Source organism: Engystomops pustulosus, chromosome 3 (assembly GCF_040894005.1).
Source record: "Engystomops pustulosus chromosome 3, aEngPut4.maternal, whole genome shotgun sequence".
NCBI lineage: Eukaryota > Metazoa > Chordata > Amphibia > Anura > Leptodactylidae > Engystomops > Engystomops pustulosus.
In genome coordinates this window covers 80,226,295-80,252,535 of record NC_092413.1, presented here as the reverse complement: position 1 = coordinate 80,252,535, position 26,241 = coordinate 80,226,295, and the positions used below count along the sequence as shown (strand labels likewise).

The window sequence follows — 26,241 nt, the reverse complement described above, 5'->3', positions numbered from 1 at the left end:
TGTCCTCAAATGTGAACTCAAACACACACAAAAAAAGGGGTCATTACCCAAAATATATAAAAGATTGACTTGCCACTCTATCAAGGTCTATGACAGTGATGGGCAACCTTTTGAGCTTGGTGTGTCAAAATTCGCCAAAAAACCGAGCATAACTCGGGTGGTGTGTCACCATGACAAAAAAACATAATTTTGTGATATTTATAGTTTAAATAATAAATCTGTATACTATTTAACTTCTAGGGTACTTTAACTGTAGGTTGTCTGATTGATCCTACCATGTACTGCCATTCTATGTGCAAATCACACATTGTAATAGATCGGTTACAATCAGACAAGTGTCGAAATGCTTAGCAACCTGTGAACTTTCAGTGATGAAATTTCACAGGTTATAGCGAGGGCGCAGGCGCCGCTGTCTGCATCTCCCTTATGCCCTCTTGGCATGGAGAAGGTGTGAGGAGCAAAATAATCGCAATGTCTGGCGATTTGCAAGGCGTTGCGATTATTTCAGGGCTTGTACATCACAAAACTGACACACAAGCCCTGATGACTGTCTTCTATCATACAGTGCACTGACCTTACTTACTATAAGATGAGAGTTGTTGTCCTCCCTTGCCCCTGCTATGGAGATGGTCAGTGTAGAGGTGGCAGCTGCTGGGACATCACACAAGGCAGCAGCGATGTGACCTCTGACTTGCTGCCATCCTCCCCCCACCACAACTATCAGGAGCTGCAGAGGAGCCTCCTGGGTGTATGGCCGGGTCACCTCTCCTGGTGCTGTGCCCCGGGATGATACCTGTGCTGACTGGAGACACTAGGCACAGCTCACACATGGGGAGAGGTCAGCCCGGGGAGGAGGAGGAGGGGGATGCTGGAAGCTCAGTGCAATCTCCCAGCCTCCCGGCTACTGCACCTGGTCATGTAGGATGAAACTTAACTCTCAGGCAGCCGCCTGTCAGTGAAAATGGCTACATGTGTCAGCACTGACACGCGTGTCATAGGTTAGCCATCACTGGTCTATGAGGTAGGAATTCCCGATATAGCCAACCAGTTTGTCGCCATCTCCAATACTGATAAAGAATTAATCAAGTAGCAAAACCCCATTAAAAAAATTTACATCTAGCGAACATTTAGTTTGCTGTTCTGAAAAGCACCACCCACAGTTTTCTTACCTATAAAGATAATAGAAGGCTGTAGTTCTCTAGCCACGGAAAACAGCGCCCGTACCAATTTTTCACCTTCTCCTACCTGGAAATAAAAACACATACAGAAAATGATTATGCCAAGTATTCAAGAAGTCTCTAAATATGGGTGTCAAACAATGGTGGAAACAAGAAAAAAACTAAAAACCCACACACTTGTTAAAAGTAGCATTTTCTGGTTTGCACACAGTACTGCACAAAAACAGGTTTGATAAGGGGTTTTGATTTTATAACAAGAAAGCTCTGCACAAAGCCAAAATAAGCACCCGCAGCCGTTTGCAAGCTAGCAGCACCTCAACTCTCTGGCTTAGTTTGGTTGTCATGCGATTCTGTAGCTAGACGGAGGAGAGGAGGCTGGGGGGAGGGGTTACTAGCACATTGCACTCTTAGGGTGCGGTCACATGTCACGTTTAATGTTTGCTGAAGATAGATTTGCCTAATTAAACAGCTATTAAGACTTGTGTTTACAAGATGCAAATGTTAACTTTTGTGTTAACACATGTGTTAACAATGTGTTAGCAGTTGCGTTTTGTAAACACAAGTGTTAACAGCTGTTTAATTAAGCAAATTTATCTTCAACGTGTGACCGCACCCTCAGGATCAGTAAAAGCTCCCGGCAGCTAGAGGACTTTCTGCGATGTCTTAAGAACGACTGATCACATGTTTCAGGTCATCCAATTACATACCAGGAATGGAGCAGTTTGTGTTTGAAAGTTTGGATATAGTAGAATTGTGTATGTATGAAAATGTGAGGGCAAAAATAAAGACCGAGTTTAGGCTCCCCATCAGTTCTATTGAATGGATCAGATCCTGCACACACAGCACAGTGTATAAACTGTATAGTGCAGCTTCCATTGAGTATAATGGCAAAAAAAAAAAAAAAGTGAATCAAGTCTTTTCGGGAGGGGTCCTCTGAAAAAGCTGTAGAGACAGACACACACACACATATTTGTTCATCCTTTTATTCCTATGTTGGAGTTTTATAGTGTAGATGGACATGTTTTGGAGTGCGTTCACATGCAGCAGTAACGCATGCATTTTCAACTGCTGAGAAGAGGAGATTTGCCCGATTACATAGCAGTTAACATTGCATTAACAAATGCATATGTTAACGCTATGTTGGTGTTAACAATATGCGAACATGTGTGTTAACATGCATTTTGTAAACACAATGTTAACAGCTATGTAATGTCCTCCTTTCAGCTTTTCTGACGAGTTTGAAAACGCCGGCGTGAATGCCTGTATGCTGCAGAGCTCCAGTGCTCTGTGTCTTCCCTGCCTTGCTCTGCACTAGATCTCTGTAAAAGCAGTAACACTGATTCTGTGTCCTGATTGGCTGGGTTTGCACATGTTCACACGAATGCTCTCAGTGCTATTGGCATCATTGCCCATAGCGGATGTCACAACCAGGAAGAAACCGATAGCCTCATATCTATTAGCCCTAGATCTCAGCATAGCAGCAAGGACCACTATACAGGTATCTATGGAATTGTTAGGCTCTCTCCAGCCGTGCTAAAACTATTTTTCAAGTAACTTTCCAGTTAATAAATACAGATGTCAAGGGCAGTTCCTCATAATACATTTTACATACACATGTGACTTACATATTTAGAGGTAAGACTAGCTGCACTGATATTAAAAAAGGTTGCATTGGATTCAGCTGCTACTGCCTTCGCCTGAAAGGAAAAACATAAGGAATTCAGGAAAAAATATTAACCAAACCATCAAAAAAAAAAAAACAACAAATGAATTTTAGTATGAACACTAAAGCTTACCAGCATAGTTTTCCCATTACCAGGAGGACCAAACAGTAACAGCCCACGAGCAGGTGCCCTAAGTCCAGTGAACAACTAGAAGCAGTAAAAGCATAATTATTTCTTCATTAATTACATTAATTAGCATACTGCTAGATTGACATACTGAATGGACAGTGTAAACCATCTCATGTGACCTGCATACATTATTAATAGAATCCAGTATAGTGTAACCATCTAAGATCTACAAGCTGCCCGGAGGTCCAGCGATAGCCATAGACTCACTTTCTCTACATTAGAGAATCTGTCAGCAGTTATACTGACAGGCTTAATGAAATTAAGTCCACTGGAGTACAATCTAAAAAATGTTTTTGCATATATATATATAATGCAAACTGCTGCAACATTTTTCTCGCTTCAAATAATGGAAGGGCATGACAACATCTACTGAACACACACCGAACTTAGCCTTAGGCTACATTCACACAAACGTGTGCCCGTCTAACTGTAGCCGTGCGGGCAAACGTTCAGCGCGCAGGAGAGGAGGAGGTGTGACCCCCTCCCCTCTCTATAGAGATGCATGTCAGTGCAAACCGGGAAAGATAGGACACATCCCATCTTTTCCAAATGTAAGGAGCGGTACAATGCAACGTATTGCTCTGTGCGCCTATTGCTGTATATGTGCCGTATATACGTCCCCCATACGTCCCTGTGAATGAACCCTTAGTTTATGGGAACAGGAAATTAGATATGTTTATATCACCTACACTATGCCTTAGTCATTCCTGTTTGTTGCCTGCACCATTCCTATCATAAATATATCACTGACAATGAACTGAAATCCAAACTGTTATCTTGCTACCAACAAGACTGTAATTTTGCTTTGGTACAATAAAAAGTAAACATGTAGACAAAATAAAGCAGTTCTGCTCATTCCCAAAAATTGATACCTCTGGACGAATAGAGGGAAGAATGACAATTTCTTGTAATGCTTGTTTTGCAAGCTCCTGTCCTGCAATATCAGCAAACTTGACTGATGGCCCGCTAAAAAAAAAAAAAAAAAAAAATCAAGAATAAACACCAAAACATTAGCACAGAGCTGCCATATAGAGCAATAAATAAAAAACATACATATATACAAGGTATGGCATAAAATATTAAATCAGTATTAACTCCTTTGTCACTAAGCCAGATTTTTACAAATTTGACATGTCCTTATAAGAGGTTTTAACTTTGTAACCCTTTAACAGATCCAAGGGATTTTGAGATAGTTTTCTCGTCACACATTGTACTTCAACATTTTCTATTAATTTCGTTACGAAAAAACTGACATTTGAAAATTAATAATATTTAGACATTTTTGCCAAAGGTCTTCCCATCTGCATTTGACAGATGGGTATAAAGTTACTTGGGTGCTATGACCGACATTTCCCAAATGTTGCTGCTTTATATCGGTGTGGCTTTTTATGCATCCTCTCTTTTCTAGGTTATTAGGAGGTTCAGAATTTTGGGTACAGTTTATCTCATTTTTATGAAATTTGCTCCTGCTCAGCTTTAGGGGGTTATTTTGCCTGACGGGTTCTCTTTAATCTAAATATATTTTCATAAACTGCCATTAGAGAACATTGCCTCTATCTCTTCATTGTCCCTCTACATGCCTGTAAACCAATGAGGTCCTAAAGCTGTATGCAAATGACCTGTGAAATGTCCAATGAGTAATTAGCATATTCAAGCTATCCGGCTTATTCATGAGTGGGTGGCACAGCCACACCCCCAGTGCTTGACTGACAGCCTGTGTAATGGTGGAGGCTGTATAATGATGTGCTTCCTGGTGCTGGCGCCCCCTGCAGTCTGTGTGTGTATAGGAGAGAAACAGCTCCAGGCAGCCATGTTATAGCAGAACATGTCAGGTACATGTGTAGCTGATGTCTGTGTCTCTGTGTCTCTGTGTATTAGGAGGATGCAACATGTCAGCAGATACACAAACTATGCTTAACTATACATTACACACAGACATGACCAGGGGGAGGAGAGGGGAGGGGGAATAGTGGTGATATCACTGCCTCTGACCATGTGACCAGCCTCATTTACATAAAAAAAATATGATTTTATAATGATTAATGTATGAATTGACCAGATAAAGGCTAGGAAGCAATCCTTGTGAGCTGCTCCAACAGAAATAGAGACAGAGACCTGATGACAGGTGACCTTTAAATGTGAGGCTTAACCTCTTAACGAACTTGCCCTTTTTAGTTTTTTCACTTCCATTTTTCACTCACCACCTTCAAAAATCTATACCGTATTTTTCGGCCTAAAAGGTGCGCCTTATAGGCTGGTGCGCCTTATACCCCCAGCAGCCCATACCTCTGAGATCGGAGCTCTCTGACACGCTGAAGACAAGTTTCCCGGGAAGTGTAGCTGGCTTGAACTGTGCACAGGTCTGCCACCTGCTGGTCATTTTTAGGTACTGAATTTGATCCTGCGCTTATACTCCAGTGCGCCTTATATATGAACCTAGATGTCTTAGCAGGCATTTATTAGAGGTGCGCCTTATAGGCCGAAAAATACAGTAACTTTTCATTTTTCCACATAAAGAGCTCTGTGACGGTGTGTTTTCTGCGTAACACATTGCACTTCATATTGACTGTATTGAATATTCCATGCTATGTACTGGGAAGCGGGAAAAAAAAAATGAAATGCAGCGAAAATGGTGAAAACATGCATTTGCGCCGTTTTTTTGTGGGCTTTGTTTTTACAGCTTTCACTGTGCAACCCAAATGACAGGTCTACATTCTTTGGGTTGGTACGATTACGGGGATACCAAATTTGTATAGGTTTTATAATGTTTTCATACATTTACAAAAATTAAAACCTCATGTACACAATTTTTTTTTTTTTTTTAATATTCCGGCGCCAATAACTATTTCATACTTTGGTGCCCGGAGCTGTGGGTGGTGTCATTTTTTGCTACTTTTGATGGCGTTTTCAATGTTTCCATTTTTAGGACTATGCAACCTTTTGATCACTCTTCATTGAATTTTATATAGATTTCAAAAAGGCAAAAAAGTGCCATTTTCGACTTTGGGAACTATTTTCCATTACGGGGTTAAAGACAGTGAAAAAACATTATTATATTTTGATACATCGCACATTTTCGGCAGCGGCGATACCTAATGTGTTTATGATTTTTACTGTTTATTTATATCAGTTCTAGGGAAAGGGGGGAGATTAGAATTTTTACGTTTTTAATGAAGATTTTTTATTTTTACTTTTACTATTTTTCAGACTACCTAAGATACTTTAACCGTAGTACCTATCATCCTATCATATACTGCCATACTACAGTATGGCAGTATATGGGGATTTACCTCCTCATTCATTACAATGTGCAATTAGCACATTGTAATGAATGGGTTAAACCGAGACAGCCTCAGGTCTTCTGAAGACACAAGGCTGTCATGGTGACGGATCGTCGTTCCCCGATGACTTCACGGGAAGCGACAATCCGCAGCAAGATGGCGCACATGGGCAGTTAAGAAGCAAATTTTAGATAAAAACTGTCCCAAAAAAAAAAAAAAAACACATCTAAAAAGTAAACGCGTTTTAGGCCCACAGCTCTTAAAGTACTATTGGTGATGGAATAGACAAGCAGTATGATCTCATCATAGAAAAAGGGACACTGTCACAAGCTGGACCAACTACTGGGGTTGCACCCTCGTTAAGAAGCACAATGGACTGCTGAGGCTAATCTGTATTGTACCTATATATACATATGAGCTTACCTGAGGTTATGTAGGGGGAATATGACAACATCACCATTTCCCCCTATTTTCTATTTAGATCGATTATTCAATTTTATTGTCTTTTTAGCAGTACTACATGAGGCACCATCATTGGAGTCTGGGTCTAGTTCGGTGGTCCTCTGTATTTAATGCATAACAGAACAACAGTTCATCCTCTAAACCTTAGAGGATTCACCAGTATCTTGATATATATTATAGGTACAAAACATCACATGAAGAACATAGGTACCAGGGAGGATGTACAGGACAGGTGAAGCCGTTTTGCGACTTTTCTGGCCTCATACACCCCCAATAACCTACTAAACGGCTTCCTGCTGCATTCTTTGTGTACTTACCTGTCTACAACTTCATTCAAAATAAGGTTTGCTAGGTTGCTGTCAACATTTTTTAAATTTTTCATATCTTTTTTCCTGAGACCAGTGGTTGGTGTGGTTGGTTTATTGTTTGTCCTAGGGTTTTTTACTCCAGCACCCTAAGAAAAGAACGAGAATTTATAAGAAAAGAAATACAAATCCTTGGACTTTAGCGTTAAATGGAGTAGTCCTGCCTATTTCTACAGCACAGCTTATAAGCTTTGAGCAAAATAACACACCAGTTCCTTAGCATAATGAAGAATAAAGTTTTCACAGCTTTTTACCTTGATTAAAACTACAAGCACAAGGAAATTTGTAAAAGCTGGTGCAAAAGATGGATACAAAGCAAAGACTGTGTATTGGCATCATCTGCATGGAACCTGGACATTTTCTTAGGTTTCTTTCATTCATAAACCTAATGATATGTGGACCCTCGGGGGAAGACCACAGTTTAATGGTTTGTCTGTAGCACATTCATGTTTAGACCATGAGTGAATAGGATTTGAGCTGAAATCTTATTATACAGCACCACAACTAAAGCCTTGATAAGTCAGTGTCGCAAACAGCCATGGGGACCACCAAAACAGTGAGCCGAAAAGACATCGTATAATAGGCCAAATCTGGACATCCACACAGAGGCAACTGAATAGATTTCTATTTTTTGCACAATTCTGTTAAAATGTACTTGGCAGTCCATAGAATTATTAACCTACTTGTGACCGGGGTCATTAGTGCCCGAATGTCCAGGTCAATTTTTGCAGTTCTGTTCATTGTAAAATGACAATATCTTTGGTTCCGCTTTACGGTAACAAGATATAATAGTTTCATCAATAGCTTTTGTTGAATTAGACAAAATTGTAAGAGGTTTTTTTGGTAATTTTTCCCCACTAATTTTTTTTTAAAATAAGTTGTAATACTCTACATGTTTTTAACACCTTTTGTTAAACATTAATAGTGTGTGAATATGTCACCATTTTCCAGCTTCAGAAACAGACGGTCTTCAGCTGGCAGGCTGGAGGGGGCTAACTTCAAGCGTTCATATTGCCTGAACTGTGGCAAATACAAACACAATTCACCCATTGAATATCCCATCAAAGTTTCTAGGTGAAACACAACTGGAGATATCCACTTTTAAAGTTACAGCTCAGAACTAAGATGTGTACTGGCAGTGCCGGGGTTACATCCCAGATAAGTACAACCTTAACAACCTAAGTTAAATTTGTATGCTAATCAGAAGAGGCTAATAATTGTAGCTCCAGACAAAGACATTTTTTGTCCCTGTGACAATTGAATTTTTTTAATTTTGCGCCATCATGGTAACAAGAATTTATAAAACTTAATTACAGACACCTTACAGATGAACATTGCACCCTGCGACTTGATTCTCCCCCCAAAAAATTACAATGTTATATCTTTATGTTTGAACCCTGAAAATGTGGCAAAAGGTAAAAAAAGTACAAGAGGGCCAAATACTTTTGTAAGGCATTGTATCCCCATATAGTAGTTGTGAGAGGGTTAAATAGACAAAAACAGTGACAAACCGTACAACAAGAGACATACAGGGGAGCCTTTTGCATACCCTTGGAGGATTTGAACCAGTTTGCCTATTAGAAGATGGAGTGGTACAATTGGGTATCCTAGGCGCACTGGAAATACCAGGGGACATTGCTTTGGGTGTGACCTTTGCCCGTGGAAGAGAGTTGCTGGTAACCAGGTCCTTCTTTTTTGGAACTGCACCTTTTTCTGAAAGAAGAATTATCAAAATTTTACAAACTAATATTGTACTGTTTTTTTTCTCTTTGCAATTAAAATAATTATAGCATGTTTTACCAGTAGGCAAGATTTAATATATTCCGAAAGTTTCCATTTTAAAACCAACTTTGTCTAAAAGTCACATCTCCAAAAACTGCCAGAAATGGGGCAGTTGTTGCAGCCAAAAATTACAGCAGTTTGCAATGCAAATGTTGAGAGTAGTGTACAAAATATGAAATTTGCAAAGTCGACCCCTAGAAGAGTCCTCTAGCAGCTAACCTTGTGCATTCAAGTCTCGTATGGATGTACAGTGCAAGATTTCCTTACCAAACTTTTTTTTTTAAATTTAGGTTCTGTAAGCACTAAAATGTTCAATAAAAACATAAAAATATAAGGAAGACTTATTTATAATCATGTTGCATACAGATATAATAAAATATATACATAAAAAGAAAAAAAAAATGTCCAGAAGGACTGCCCCTACACAAATCTGAAAAGTAAGAGATTGTTTAAATCATTAGAATAAACCAGGGAGAATATCAAGTCCACTTGCTAAGAAGAAGACTGGAGTTTATGTAGAGACAAGATAATCTCTATTATATAAACCTAAGGGTGATGTCACACATGGCATTTTTAGGCCGTTTTTAGTTAGTGCATTTTCAGATGGTAAAAATCGCATGCGTTTCTGTCAGTTTTTAATTGCGCAAATTCAGAAAACTAGACAAAGACGCACGCGTTTTCAAAAAACTAAAAACGGACCAAAAACGCAATGTGTGACATCACCCGAAGACCAAAGGAATTTAAAAAAAAAAAAAACTTTCCTGCACTTTTGGTCATCAAGTTCTTAATGTGAATAGAATAAAGAATCAAAAATGTTACCACAATGCGGGATGATGTTCCGTTTCTTTACAGATTGTCGGATGTGATCCAAAATATGCTATCCTGCTGCGTAGTGGATGATAAACATGTGTGGAATATCCCGCAAATGATTGAAAAGTAAAAATCCCCATATACAGACACTTGCATTGATCTGGTTTGCAGTCTAGCCAGTGTTGGGGGCTGCTTATAGAGAGACATGATGGTTCTAAACTACCTTGTGTTAGGTTTCCTGGTAGCTAACCCCAGCATATAGCTGTGAATGATAGAATTAGGCTTCTTTCAGCGTACTGTGCACAAGACACGGCTGTGGCAGCATACAGCCTCCATAAATGTGGTCTGAAAAGGGTCTTACATCATTATCCAAGTGATTTTCTAATAAAAGAACGACTTTGAGAAACACTCATTTAAACTAGTGTCCCCATGTAACCAGAGCGCTGCTACATTTATCTATTAATCCTTTCCAAGAACAGTCTCAAAGGGAAACCCTTTATTCCCAACCTCCGGACAGATTTGTTTACTTGGAGATGTTGCTGGTGCGACACTAATCATCCGACATTAAGAGTGTACAGCGCTGGAGGCAGACGGCACCATACAATTTTATGACAGCAGCCAGGTACTACACAGTGTACAGAGATTATACAATGTAAAACAGGTACAATTTTAAAGAGATTCTCTAAGACAGACAATTGTTTGTCTGTACTTACAATTAGGTGTAAATTGATTAACATAACAGTTAAAGGGGTTTTCCAACAAACAAAGGTTAGGTCCTATCCACGGTATTGGGCCTATATTGCTGATCAGTGGGGGTCTCAGTGCCGAGACCCCTACAGATCGCAAAAAAGAGGGGTCCATCCATTAATATCTATGGAGCTGAGGGAAATTGCTGAGCGATGCGCTCACCGATCTCCATAGCGATTAACCCCTTTCTGAAGCAGCCCTTTTTCGTTTTTGAGTTTTCACATTTTCACTACCCACCTTCAAAAATCTACAACTTTTATTTTTAAATGTAGAGAGTTGTGTGAGGGCTTGTTTCCTGTGTAACAAATTGCACTTCATAGTGACCGTATTTGATATTTTTTGTCTTGTACTGGGAAACAGGAAAAAAAAATTCCAAATGCAGTGAAATTGGTGAAAAAACGCATTCACGCTGTTTTAATGTGGGGTAGGATTTTACTGTAAACCCCAAATGATATGCCTGTCAAATTTGTAAAAAATTTTGCCATCTTCTGGCACTAATAACTTTTTCATACTTTGGTGTACGGAGTGGTTGTTGGTGTCATTTTTTGGGACTTTTGATGACGTTTTCAATGCTACCATTTTTAGTACTGTACGACCTTTTAATCACCCTTCATTTAATTTTATATACGTTTCAAATTTGTAAAAAAGTGCCATTTTCTACTTTAGGCGCCATTTTCCGTTACAGGGTTAATTGCAGGGAAAAACGTATAATATTTTGCAAGATCGGGCATTTTCGGACGTGGCGATACCTAATGCGTTTATGTTTTTTACTGTTTATTTATTTCACTTCTAGGGAAAGGCGGGCGATTTGAATTTTTAAGGGGGTTTTTATACAATTTTTTTTTCACTTTACTATTTTTCAGACCTAGGGTGATAGGATCGATCAGACAACCTACCATATACTGCCACATTACAGTAAGGCAATATATGGGGATTTTCCTTCTCATTCATTACAATGTGTGAAGCGCGGCCGTCTGCTCCATTAGTCTGACGGAGTGACGAGGGACCCGGCTGAGTTATCCAGCTCAGGTTGATAAGTCCTGTCTAGACAGTTCAGGAAGCTCAGTGTAAAGTGTTTATGAACGGCCGCAAGCATGCAACCCATCTTTCCCAAAGTCCTCAATTTTAGAATTGTGCGGTTCAGGGTTTAAACGGGATATGTTTCTGCAACAGTGTAGCTACAGCATTCTTAACCGGTTAAGGACCGGGCCCTTTCCTGTTTTTTCATGTCCATTTTTCACTCCCCACCTTCAAAAATCTATAACTTTTTTTATTTTTACACGTAAAGAGCTGTGTGACGGCTTGTTTTCTGCGTAACAAATTGCACTTCATAATGATGGTATTAAATATTCCATGCCATGTACTCGGAAGCGGGAAAAAAATTCCAAATGCAATGAAAATGGTGAAAAAACACATTTGCGCCATTTTCTTGTGGGCTTGGATATTACGTCTTTCACTGAGCGCCCCAAATGACATGTCTACTTTATTCTTTGGGTCGGTACGATTAAGGGGATACCAAATTTGTATAGGTTTTATAATGTTTTCATACATTTACAAAAATTAAAACCTCCTGTACACAAAATTTTTTTTTGATTTTGCCAACTTCTGGCGCTAATAACTTATTTATACTTTGGTGTACGGAGCTGTGCGTGGTGTCATTTTTTGCGAAATTTGATAATATTTTCAATGATATCATTTTTAGGACTGTACGACCTTTTGATCACTTTTTATAGATTTTTTTAGATTTTTCAAAATGGCAAAAAAGTGTCTGATGTCGATACCTGATGTGTTTATGATTTTTACTGTTTATTTATATTTATGTCAGTTCTAGGGAAAGGGGGGTGATTTGAAATTTTAGGTTTTTTTTATTATAATTTTTTTTTTTTAAACTTTTTTTATTTTTATTTATACTATTTTTCAGACTCCCTAGGGTACTTTAACCCTAGGTTGTCTGATCGATCCTATCATATACTGCCATACTACAGTATGGCAGTATATGGGGATTTTCTTCCTCATTCATTACAATGTGCTATCAGCACATTGTAATGAAGGGGTTAAAACGAAATAGCCTCGGGTCTTCGGAAGACCCGAGGCTACCATGGAGACGGATCGCCGCCCCCCGATGACGTCACGGGGAGCGGCGATCCCAGGTAAGATGGCGGCGCCCATGCGCCGCTATCTGTTTGAGGCTGCCGGCAGCTTTGCCGGCAGCCCACGCTGTAAAAACACCCGCGATCGGTGCTAGCACCGATCGCGGATGTTACCAGTAAGCCTTTGCTGCAATATGCAGCAAAGACTTACCGGCTATGGAGAGGGCTCAGCCCGTGAGCCCTCTCCATGCAGCGCGACGCGACCGCCGCCGTGAATACACGGCGGGCGGTCGCGAACCGGTTAAGGTGTGTTTGGTTCACAATGCATAAAAGCAAAAAGGTAGATTTCCTTTAATAGTAAGAGCCAGTACATTTCTATGCAACCCGTCATCTCGAAACAGTGAGTAATAAACAGAAAGAAGAGATAATCTGAAGAAATTTGCAAACGTGACATGGCATCAGTAGAGCTAAACCCACCTGGCTTCAGATGTCCATTGCGGCAAGGTAGGTTAGTACTGTCACTACACACTTCCATTTGCTTGTTCTGACCTTGCATATCTGCTTGCAGCGTGGCTATGCAAACAGAGGGAAAGGGTAGGAACAAAATAAAAGGAACAAATAAAAAAAAAATAAAAAAGATGAACAAAAACAAAACTACTGCCACTGTAAAAATGCACATAGGTTACTGGCAAATTAGTGGTCATCTGTGCCTTGGCGCCATTGTGATTATTACACTAGAAGTGTAATGCATATTACTTTCTGAGTGTGAAGGAGCCAAATCCCTAAGGCCGGCAGCACACGTGGCATTTTGAGCAAGTTTTCAGGCTGTTTTTAAGCAGTCTGCTTAAAAACGGACCAAAAACTGGTTAAAAATGCAACGTGTGCCACCAGCCTAAAGCACATAAAGTTAATCCCTAGGAAACCTTCTCTGAAAAACCTGCACTCTGATCATATGCCAATAGATGTCACCAAGGAAGGTCTTTGTGCAAGTCCCAGCTTGACCATAGGAGCGATTGACTGATTACAGATCCCTACGACCTGGTCATTTCAGGTCATGAGAGCCAGGCAGGCCAGGACTTGTATAATACAAACTAATGCATCCATATTATGTGTGAATCTGGCCTTATAACACCGCAAGAGAAATTTGCCCAAAAATGTAATTGGATTGCCATTATGGAAAGTTTAACCCTTTTATGTGTGAAGTGCAGTCATCAAATAGTGGGTATTTCGATACAATCCTACTAATGTATCTAACAATACCCAAAAGTCACACATTATTGATCCCTAGCTGATAATTTTAACCCACAACTTAATATTGAGCACAACATTCTTTTCAATACACATTTTTAACAGATTGAAATAAAAGTTACATTTTTGTGATAGAAAAAAAAGCTAAACTTGCCATAATGGCATTTGTTTTTCAATCTGGCCTAAGGCTCTTCAAAGATTTTATGTGCTTTATAAACAAATCTTCAGGATTGTTGAAGCCTTCAATGTCAATCATTATCACCCTTAATTCTTTTATGGCATCCACATGAATTGCATACATATATGTCTTATACAACAAACATTGATGGCTTTTTTTTTGCTATATCTATCTATAAGTAACAGGAAGACACACATTAGGAAATTAATGGAACAGGAAATCTGTAGATTTTGATTTAAGAACAATAACACCAAGCAAAATTACTTGCAGCCATAAAATATGTGAAATTATGCCTTGCAGCAACCTTTGACAATGTATTAACACTAAACCCACATAGGAATCAAGGGATGCATGACAAAAAGATGGAAATAAAACTGTACATTAATCCTTCTACAACGAAATAATGCAATAAAACAATAACAGAAAAAACTCAGCACGTGCAAAGCATAGACATATGTTAGTAGAACGGAGACAAAGGCCATAAATAATTAACCATATACATTCCTCTGCCCAGGAATTTGAATTTATACTGCTCAAGAAATAAAGGGAACAATCGCATAACACATCCGAGATCTGAGTTAATGAAATATTCTCATTGAATACTTTGTTTGGTACAAAGTTCAATGTGAGGACATCACAAAAAAAAAAAAAAAAAACAATGGAAATCAAATTTATTAACCAATGGAGGCCTGGATTTAGAGTACCCACAAAATTAAAGTGTAAAAACACACTACAGGTTGATCTAACTTTGATATAATGTCCTTAAAACAAGACAAAATGAGGCCCAGTACTGTGTGTGGCCTCCATGTGCCTGTATGCCCTCTTTACAATGCCTTAGTATGCTCCTGATGAAGTTGCGTATGGTCATCTGAGGGATCTCCTCCCAGACATGAAATAAAGCACCCAACGTGACGATGGTGGATGGAGCGAAACATGATGTCCTAGATGTGCTCAGTCAGGTCCAGGTCTGGGGAACGAGCAGGTCAGTCAATGTCTTCATCTTGCAGGAACTACTGACACACTCCAGCCACATGAGGTCTAGCACTGTCATGAATTTGAGGAACCCAAGGCAAACCGCAACGGCATGGTCTCACAAGGTGTCTATGGATTTCATCTCGGTACCTAATGGCTACCTCTGGCAAGCACATGGGCTGTGCAGCCCTCCAAAGAAATGCCAACCCACACCATTACGCTCCCATTGCCAAAGCGGTCATACTGAAGGATTGCTCTCCACCGAGTCTCCAGACTCTTTCACGTCCACCACATGTGCTCAGTGTGAACCTGCTTTCATCTGTGAAGAGCACAGGGTGCCAATGGATAATTTGCTAATCTTGGTGCTCCTGGCAAATGTCAAGCGTCCTGCACAGGCTGTGAGCACAATCCCCATCTGTCGGCGTCAAGCCCTTCTACCACCCTCATGGAGTCTGTTTCTAACTGTTTGTGTAGACACATGCATATTTGTGGCTCGTCTTCTCGTAGCACCTTCTGCCTCTGGACACTATGCTGACAGACACACCAAACCTTCTGGCCATGGCTGCATTGATGTCCTGGATTAGCTGCACTACCTGAGCCACTTGTGTGGCTTGTCAAGGCGTTGTAGCGAGGTCATACAGGCACGTGGAGCGACTGCAAATCCAGGCCTCTATTGGTTAATACATTTGATTACTATTGATCTTTTTTGTGATTTTGTTGTCGGCACATTAAACTTTGTACAGAACAAAGTATTCAATGAGAATATCTAGGATGCGTTATTTGAGTGTTACTTTATTTTTTTTTGAGCAGTGTAGATTTACTCACAAAACATCTTATGGACACATAACCGACTCTTCTCTTTGCAGAAGTCAGGGATAAGAGGGGGGGCATTTATAGGAGCCTTTCAGGATCATCACTATTCACCAAACACATACGCAAAACGGAGCTTTACTGTCTGCACTGCAGTTCTCTAACACAGGTATTTTTGTGCTCCATATTATCACAAGTAACCTGCAGTATTAATGTACCGTAAACATAGAAATTATGGGCGCCACTGATTCTATCAGAACTTTGGCACCCAGTCCTGAAACTGGAGAAATGCAGTTGTATCTAAAAAGGAGCAGGTTTCCATAGGATCAGGTGTAACATAATCACTCTAATGTGTGGCGCTCCTTCCTGATCTGTATGCAACATGGACACTTATGCAGGATTGGAGGTAACACTACTAAAATCAAAGCAAATAAAGGGGTTGTCCCACAGAGTACATCATCATTTACCCCCACCTCTACCAACCACTAAAATTAAGTCCCCTACCACTATTCTGCCTTCCTGCAGAACTACAGCGAGAAGAACTGTGAAAGCCATTTGACCCTGTGACACTTCAAAGTCTTTGGCGCACAATGGAGGTTCAAGAACATCATTCAACTCTCTATCCACAAGACAACAGCTGAGGAGCGTAATGTGAAATCTTACATGCGTACAAAGAGTAAATTAATCACCACAACAAATGTATAACAGGTGGGGCGTACTGGGCAGCCCTTATGAACCCCATTATAAAAGATCATGTCCCCCAACACAGTCCAGTATACATGGAGCATTCACACGTGGCGTTCTGATGCATGCGGTTTTTTTTGTTACTATGCGTTTCCCAGCTTTGAAAGTTTTTCTTCATTGATGGAAGTTGTAATCCGCTATATTTACAATGGGGAACAGCTGCTTACACTTCAGCGATGAAAAACTGTTTCAAAGCTAGAAAACGCATAGTAACATGAAAACGCATGCGTCAGAACACCACGTGTGAATGCAGACAATGTCCCAGCTATGAAGAGACCGATTCATTTGACATTAAGAACTTGTAATTTTATGTTGGTCTCATTAATCTGAAACAAGAAATGAACTCAGCTCATTCAGTTCCGGGTTTCTGAGTATCGGGCCAAATGGTCCAGCAAGCTCACAATGAGAGTTTGATACATCAAACACGCTTGTGGGCAAGAGGCCTTCTGCTGCTTGGTCCCCATATAAACATTTATTCCTATATTCCTTAGTCATCCGTTGTTGAGTCTTTATGATTAGTAGTCTATACATAATGACTGTACAGTGCATTAGAGCTGCTCTCTACAAGTGACTTTGGAGAGAGAATGTTAGAAGCATGCGCTGTAGAAATAGATAGCTAGAATGCTACATGCAGCCAGAAGTAAAAGAAATCTGTCACGGAAAATGCAAACTACAAAGAATGGGGTTTCCCCTTCACATCACCTGATAAATCTTTGATCATCATTTTATATTCCAGCAATGTAAAAGTCATAGAACAAAATTGGGACAAATTGGGGGCAAAGAACACAAACAGATTCCTTTTACAATTGAAGCGTTAGCAGTATTAGCGGTGCATTCATGCAGTAACAAAGCTGTGCTGGAGAAAGATGGGGGTTAATAATAAAGGGACAGGCTTCATTCATGTATAAAAATGTCATATGATCAAGCAGCAGTCTGTTTATAGCACTCAGCATTTATACTACTTACCAGGATACTGTATGTATCAATAGCCATATAGATTGCAGAACAAATCTGATCCAAAATGTATGGAATAAAGCATTGTCTGATATATGTAACGGCGTCACCATAACTGTATAGTGAAGAAAATTCTAATATCTGATACAATACATAATCAAGATCTCTGCATGCTGCGGCCAAATGGAAAATACAGCTCACATACTTCACAGGGGCAGAACACAATTTTCCCTATATAGAGACCTCTTAATGGGCAGAATATTTTGTTTTAGGCAGCTAAACTGGTTTGCTTCACAGATATGTCTGCCCTAAGCTTTGCATTATTTACTGCACAAGGGTAAAAAGTTTTTCAAACAACCTAAAGAACACATTAATGGAAATCTACCATTAAAACCAAGCATGATAAACCAGGGATACTAAGGCTCCATGTACATGTAGCTCAGACCAAAGCACATGCGAATGAAGAGTGGGGGGGGATTTGGGGCTAGAGCTACTCACCCCTCCCCTCTCCAAAAGGGGTCCTATTCAGGGATAGGACCCACCGATTTCTTTGCGGCACGGCCACACGGATTAGATGTGCAACGGTGAGACAAGGTGTTCTCACCCTATTGTGCTTGTGCATAATACACCTTTATGGCGGCCACAGGCCAGATGCCATTTTTTAAGCTATCACACGGCCACCGTATAATCTTTACTCATAGATCTAAGCACTGTGAGAATGTTCTTGTATTTGTTATCCATGGCCTCCTTCCTTCGAAATTCAACTTTTAAAATTCTGCTTATGAGCCCAAGGGGCTGCTGGGAGTGTTACCAGAACCCTTCCATGCTGCAGATTCGCAGGATGTTAGTAGCAACACTTGTGCAGAGCAAAAAGTGCAATGGATAACAAATATAAGATTTCTACAGTCACAGTGCCTGCATCTATGAGTAAGTGTCCCAGGTTTATTATGCTTGATTTTGAGGGTAGATTTCCTTTAAATGTAAACTACTTCTGGGGAACATTATAAAATTGGTTAGCTTTTAGTGTACACTCCTTTACTTAAAGGGGTATTTCCATTTGAGAAAATAAATGATATTGATTGAATAATGAAAAGTTATACAATTTTCCAATATATTTTCTGTATCAATTCCTTGTGTTTTCCAGATCTCCGCTTGCTGACCTTCTATAGAAAGGTTCTATGTTTCCTTCCAGTGTACAGAAATCTGACCGTGGTCACAAAGGTGCACGGCTCGTTAGAACACACAGCTCTGATTACTCTGTGTGATACTAATGAGTTGTGCACCTTTGTGACCATGGTCAGATATCTATCCACTGGGAGTAAACATAGAAGCTTTCTATAGAATGTCAGCAAGCAGAGATCTTTTTTAAAAAAAAAAACACGATGAGGAATTGAAAATAGAAAGTATATTGGAGTATTGCATAACTATCATACAAACAATAACATTCATTTTCCGAAATGAGAATACCCCTTTAAGCCGAGGTATTGACATAAGCTCCTGTTGATAGGAAAACATCCCCTTTTTGTTACATTACTCTCAGAGCCATCCACATCCACTAAGATACAGCAGCTTTGCAGGCAGCGACATCCCCACTATCACTGTATACAGTGCTAAGAGACACTAAACTATTCCTGTGCTGTTTAATAGAGGGTACAAGCTGCAAGTGCATTAATAATCTACTAATGCCAAAACACAGTGCTGCAGTACCTGGCCATCAGCTATGGGCATCTGCCAAGGTGTCAAACTCCCCAGACTGAACTTCAGCTGCATTTTACTTTAAATACAATTTGGTCAAAGGGCCATGAACCCACGAGACTTACATTAGAAAGTTGCTAAACTTTTCACAATATAATAGAGCTTCTAAGAAGAAAAACGACAAAAAAATGCAGTTAAACTCTATTTACACTCCCAAATCTACGAAGTAGATAGCAAGAAAGAATTGTGTTGTAACCCCAATTCTCTCTTACCCTCTACTTCCTGGATTATTCTAGTGAAAATATCCCAAATACATACCCAATAACTGTAGGCGATCCTTTGCCATGAGCAAATTCGTCGTCATTTTTGCTTGTAGGCGTCGCGCCCTGTCATATTGTTCCCCTACAAGTAGAAGGACATATTGTTAGATTAGCAAGCACAGCAATTTAAAGGTCTGTATCCGCAGTTGAACATAATTAATCATCTTTCAGAACACAAATCAGATACATGAAGATAAAGAATATAGCACAAGTAAACAACTTGATAAATCATTGTATACCTATACAAGTTCAGAGATACAATATGAATGTGGTGGATGACAAAGGGGAGGGGGGAAGATGGCTTATCAGGAACGTCTTTTTGCATTCAGGGCAGACACCACAATACATTTTGGCTAGACATTTACTGTTAAAAATCTATCCCATACACCAGACAATCGCTTATAAGCACATGTACCACCTGTAGCTCGATGTGTGGATTCATTCTCCACAGGTACTGTACATTTACCTTGTCCACTAACTTGGACTGCAATTCCTTTCTCTAGCTCCTCAATACCTTTCTTGTACCATTGAATAGCTTGTTCCTTTTGATCTGAAAATAAAGCAAAAAACAAAACTGTTATTGTTGAAAAGTACAAGAACATATCTATAGCAAGTAAGGCCTTACGCACACGACTGGGACTTCTATGATGCTTGGTCATGGTGCAGTGCGGCCACCATGCCTCACCGCACTGAACAAGCCGACCATCTACGCGGCAAAATATAGAGCAGGTATTATTCCTGCCCAGACTGCCGCACACTTTGAATGGACATGGTGTGAGCAGAGGATTTTGCACACAGTAATGTGCATGTAGCCCAAGGATAACTACAAATACTGATGAATCATTGCTTGGCACAGAATACATCTATCAGATCCACTTACAAACATGTGAAGGATATATTTAGTATCAAAAATGGGATCAGTTTTCTTCAATGAATGCAGGAAAACCTTTACCAAACACACTTCTGCAAAAGGGGTCTTTTTTTCCACTGGAACAACAAGCAAAAAAAAAACTATACATGTGATAAATTCAGCAGTGGCTCTTCCAGAGACCAGGAATCCCTGTGAACTTAACATCGACAAATAAGAACTGAATCTAGACTTCTATTGTGCACAGTAACAGTAAGGTGTAGTGCATGCACTGTGCCGGGAAGCCATGCCACTATCTATAGAGCAGGTCCTATTCCTGACCAGATTACAGATTGTGCAAAATTCTCCCGTGGATGTCCATAGGATGAGAGTGGCCAGACGGCTATTTGAATTTTGCAAGAAATCTCCAAACTCCAAATACATTATCACATACATGATCTAATAGAAGACCCAAAACTACCAACACTCCAGACAAAGGCTGTGACCACAATGTAGGCCTCTACGAAATGCACAATCACATTTTTAAAATCAAGATTTCTAGTTTCTTTGGGTTAAGTCATCACATTGATCTTTGTAAGGTCAGGTTGTCTCCTGTTCAAAAGTGACAATAAAACAGATTGAAATGCAAAGGAGGGTGGATCCCACAAATGAGGCTTCCAGCAGGGTGCGGTAATCCAAGCAGAACGGCAGACATTCTCCCAATCCCGGCCTCCAAAGTCATTTTATGGAGCATTGTCAGTAAGCCTCTGCTACAACCCTATAGTGAGGAGCGCCAACCTTTTATCCAGGCTCCAATGGGCACAAACAGCATCAAAATCACCACAGACCCCAAAAATAATGAGAGAGGGGACAATGTGCAAAACCTGCCTTCCAGTGACATATTCAGGGGGGGGGAATCACTAATCCCAAACCATTTATTAATTACCTCTTATCACTACTGTATAATTATTACTTCTATTGATTTGTAAAGCGCTACAGTATTTGATGGAGTTTTAGAAATAAAGATTATTATTATTCTAATTAACATTATTGTTAACACAATAGCATAACAAATAAATGTGTTCTGGGAACATCTTGGCCTCATAAGTAATTCATGTGGAGATGTTTTCCACATGAGAGAGCTTTACATTTACCATATCACATGGTGCGGAGCTCAGGTCCCACCGTGCCCTCAATGACACCCTAATGAGGTATAACGCTGCCTGCATCCATCTGTGCTTGGTCACCATTATCACCATTATTTTGTGGCAATAACACAGCATTGGGCCGAGTTGGACCGCTGTTCTGAGCTACATAGTAGAAGTTCCTGTTTATATACTGTACAGGGTGCACAGTGTAACCACGGTAATTCTATTTCTCAGTCCGATGACAATCAGACGTGAGGTCTTCATGTTGTAGACACTGAAAGTCACCATAAATATTAGATTCGGCAGCTAATACCTGACAATATTTGCACGACTAGCTGACCATGCAATGAATATGATGTGCTTGATGGAGACTTGCCAGTCAGCCGAGCAGGATTGCTGGTTATATGATAGCAGTTAAGATAAGCCGACGCCACTTGGCGTGGGCGACAATATGGTCAGACGAGTTAAAATCTTTTGGGGGAGGGTCTGGTGGGTGGTAACCACATACAAAAGGTTCAAAATGTTTAGCCCTTTAATTGGTTACCTAAAAATGATATCCAATGAACCTATGGGGCAAATAAGAGTCCAAGATTTGCAACACGGACCAGGGAGGGTAACATTGCTTTGTTATTCTGTCCAGCACAGAAATGAATAAGAGCCAATGCAAAACAGTCCATGTTGGTCCCTGGTGAAGGACAGGTTTGTCCCATGGAGGAGCTGATGAGCTGTGTGTGACCCGTCAGAGGAGGGTCACCCTGTGTATGGCCTGGAGAGGTGCTGATCATCCACAGCTCATCTGAATCAGCACAATCCATAAGCCTGGAGGGTCCTGATAAGCCGGCTCTATCCATATGCAGCCCTGCCCTATAGCCCCTACAGATAGATCCAGTGACGTCACCCTACAATAAGGTATGACGTAGTCTCCTCACCTTTCTCCTGCTCGTCTATCCGCAGGGCCATGGAGATGTAGTGGAAGGCCTGCTGGTGATAGCTCCGCACCACCTCCGGCTCCTGCGGCCTGTCCTGAGCCGCACTCACTGTCCGGGCAGCAGACAGCTTCTTATCCGCCATCACCCTGCGGGAGAGGCGATCACAGCACCAGGCGAAGAGCAGGCCGAGCTGGAAGGCGAGGAAACGGAGCAGGGAGAAGGCAGCGAGCAGCGGATAGGAGAACGCGAACAGGTTCCGCTTATGAGCAGAAGGCGGGGCGCCCTGCACCGGAGACTCCGAGCGAGAGGGCGCTGCTGGGGGCCCGGGACCTGGGCTTGTCGCGGGGGTCACCGGCTTCTTCTTGTGTCCTCTTCCACCCGGAGAATTCATTCACAGAGCCCGCAGCCGCCGCCATTACACCGGGCCCAGCGCCCGACAGTTCCGCCCATTGCGCCTGACACTGCTCTCGCTACCCGCACACTGACATCTGACCACGCCTATTGGGTGACGTACCCTGGGCGGACTAGGCGTAGAGCCGCGCCCACAATGATATAAACACGCCCTCCTTGTATATGATAAGGTGATTCTCCTGAGATCGGTGCGCTGTCCTTTATTCCATAAAGACACGCCCCTGTATAGGAAGACACGCCCAGCGTCAGACTGCATGTAGATAGCTAGGATCGGTTGATTGTTTTCGGTGAAACTCCGACTATGATGGGCGTGTCTTCACTGTCGCTTGACTGTCATGCGCTGTAGCCGTTGTTATAGATGTGATGGCAGATAATACTGTATGGGATGACAATGACAGAAGAAACACTCATTATGGGAGACAGGCAGCAGCCACAGCGGACGCTACTAGCGAAACCTATCATTGCTGCTTCCAATGAGAGCTTAGGGGACGGGAATTCCCTTCAGGTGAAGCTCATAGACAGTTCACATTACACCAGCGTCCGTGCTGTATTTCACGCATTAAAAACACAAGTGGGAGGAGCCTTAGCCAAAATGCATATGCGTTTAAAAAGTGACAAAAACGCCACAGTGCCCTCAGTAAACTTACAGGAAACGCAATACTTACTCATTGTGTGATCATAATTGAAACGCCATGTGTGAACTCTGCAGGGGCGGACTGGGAATTTAAAGTGGCCCTGGAAAAAGATTAAAAGCGGCCCCATGATATAGGCAGGGCCAATTTACTTTAGGCGTGGCCATCACAAGTAGGCGGAGTCAACTAACCATAAGTGACAATAAGGGTGATGCCACACGCACTGGGGTGGATCGCATATGTGTTTGTACGTAAATGCATGCATCACAATGAGCATCCGGTGTCCCGCATTTACACAATATGCGCTGATTGCCAATCACATACGTTTGCATAGAAACGCATATGCGATCGGCCGTGGCCCGCCACGATGCGTTTTGATTCAGTTACAAAACGGAATCAAAACGCTAAGGGCGCGTTCACACGTTGCATGTTGGCCTGGGTTTTCATTGTGTTTGAAACGCATTACAACAGCTGAGAGGTGATTTGCCTAATTACATTACTGCGTTTCAAACACAATAAAAACCCAGGCCAACATGCAACATGTGACCCCTCCCCCCACACACACACAGCAGGCACCAGCACCATCTCCCCACACACACACACACACACATACAGCAGGCACCAGCCCCATCTCCCCCCCCCCCCCCCCCACACACACACAGCAGGCACCAGCACCATCTCCCCACACACACACACACACACACACACACACACACACACACACACACATACAGCAGGCACCAGCACCATCTCCCCACACACACACACACACAGCAGGCACCAGCACCATCTCCCCACACACACACACACACACACACATACAGCAGGCACCAGCACCATCTCCCCACACACACACACACACACACATACAGCAGGCACCAGCACCATCTCCCCACACACACACACACACACACACACACACACACATACAGCAGGCACCAGCACCATCTCCCCACACACACACACACACACACACACACACAGCAGGCACCAGCCCCATCTCCCATACACACACACACATACACAGCATGCACCAGCGCCATCTCCCATACACATACACAGCATGCACCAGCGCCATCTCCCATACACATACACAGCATGCACCAGCGCCATCTCCCATACACATACACAGCACGCACCAGCCCCATCTCCCATACACATACACAGCACACACCAGCCCCATCTCCCATACACATACACAGCATGCGCCAGCGCCATCTCCCACACACACAGCAGCAAGCACCAGCATCATCTCTCATACACACACACAGCATGCACCAGCCCCATCTCCCATACACATACACAGCATGCACCAGCCCCATCTCCCATACACATACACAGCATGCACCAGCCCCATCTCCCATACACATACACAGCATGCACCAGCCCCATCTCCCATACACATACACAGCATGTGCCAGCCCCATCTCCCATACACAGCATGCACCAGCCCCATCTCCCATACACATACACAGCATGCACCAGCACCATATCCCATACACACACACAGCATGCACCAGCCCCATCTCCCATACACATACACAGCACACGCCAGCCCCATCTCCCATACACATACACAGCATGCACCAGCCCCATCTCCCATACACATACACAGCATGCACCAGCCCCATCTCCCATACACATACACAGCATGCACCAGCCCCATCTCCCATACACATACACAGCATGCACCAGCCCCATCTCCCATACACATACACAGCATGCACCAGCCCCATCTCCCATACACATACACAGCATGCACCAGCCCCATCTCCCATACACATACACAGCATGCACCAGCCCCATCTCCCATACACATACACAGCATGCACCAGCCCCATCTCCCATACACATACACAGCATGCACCAGCCCCATCTCCCATACACATACACAGCATGCACCAGCCCCATCTCCCATACACATACACAGCATGCACCAGCCCCATCTCCCATACACATACACAGCATGCACCAGCCCCATCTCCCATACACATACACATCATGCACCAGCCCCATCTCCCATACACATACACAGCATGCACCAGCCCCATCTCCCATACACATACACAGCATGCACCAGCCCCATCTCCCATACACATACACAGCATGCACCAGCCCCATCTCCCATACACATACACAGCATGCACCAGCCCCATCTCCCATACACATACACAGCATGCACCAGCCCCATCTCCCATACACATACACAGCATGCACCAGCCCCATCTCCCATACACATACACAGCACGCACCAGCCCCATCTCCCATACACATACACAGCACGCACCAGCCCCATCTCCCACACACACACAGCAGGCACCATCCCCCCTTCCACCCCTCCAGCACTCACCTCTTCCTCCATGCTGCCAGGCCCGGGCTGTGCTGTGGGGGCGTGGCCTCCTGGCTCTGTGTAATGTGCAGGGCTGGGCCTGTGAGGAGCCCAGCGCTAGGGCTGACATCTGCAGGGGAGAACAGGCTCCTGCACTGCCACCCCTGCTGTGCATCCATATCATAAGGTTAATTTATCATATGGATGCATCAGGGAGGGAGGGCAGTGCAGGAGCCTGTACATAGGAAGTGATCTGCCCGACAGCTCGACACATGTAGTGAGGGAGAGGAGGAGGGGCCAAGCGGAGGAAGGGACCGGCCCTATCAGCTGCTCAGGGCACCGGCCCACCGGGAAGTCTCCCGGTAAAGTCTATGGCCAGTCCGCCCCTGGAACTCTGTCTTAGGACCAGTTTTCATGTGCATTCTTTCTACTATTTAGCAGTTTTTGTTTAAAACG

General features: G+C 42.3%; 1 protein-coding gene across 3 annotated transcripts in view; it reads right to left on the bottom strand.

Moving 5' to 3' along the window:
* The window catches only part of SPAST (spastin), a 35,104-nt gene extending 9,271 nt beyond the window's left edge, over positions 1–25,833 (bottom strand). The window contains exons 1-11 of one of the 3 annotated variants that reach the window (XM_072141207.1): positions 25,807–25,833; positions 23,490–23,559; positions 19,956–20,039; positions 19,488–19,571; positions 13,046–13,141; positions 8,689–8,852; positions 7,092–7,228; positions 3,904–3,997; positions 2,975–3,049; positions 2,804–2,875; positions 1,170–1,245 (exon numbers count right to left, since the gene is read on the bottom strand). In XM_072141207.1, the coding sequence (XP_071997308.1) occupies positions 1,170–1,245; positions 2,804–2,875; positions 2,975–3,049; positions 3,904–3,997; positions 7,092–7,228; positions 8,689–8,852; positions 13,046–13,141; positions 19,488–19,571; positions 19,956–20,039; positions 23,490–23,559; positions 25,807–25,818 (964 nt within the window). In that variant the 5' untranslated portion in view covers positions 25,819–25,833. Of the gene's footprint in view, positions 1–1,169; positions 1,246–2,803; positions 2,876–2,974; positions 3,050–3,903; positions 3,998–7,091; positions 7,229–8,688; positions 8,853–13,045; positions 13,142–19,487; positions 19,572–19,955; positions 20,040–22,413; positions 23,117–23,489; positions 23,560–25,806 lie in introns of those variants that run through there. The other 2 variants (XM_072141205.1, XM_072141206.1) reach the window with 2 other exon arrangements.
* Between the last annotated feature and the right edge of the window lie 408 nt (positions 25,834–26,241).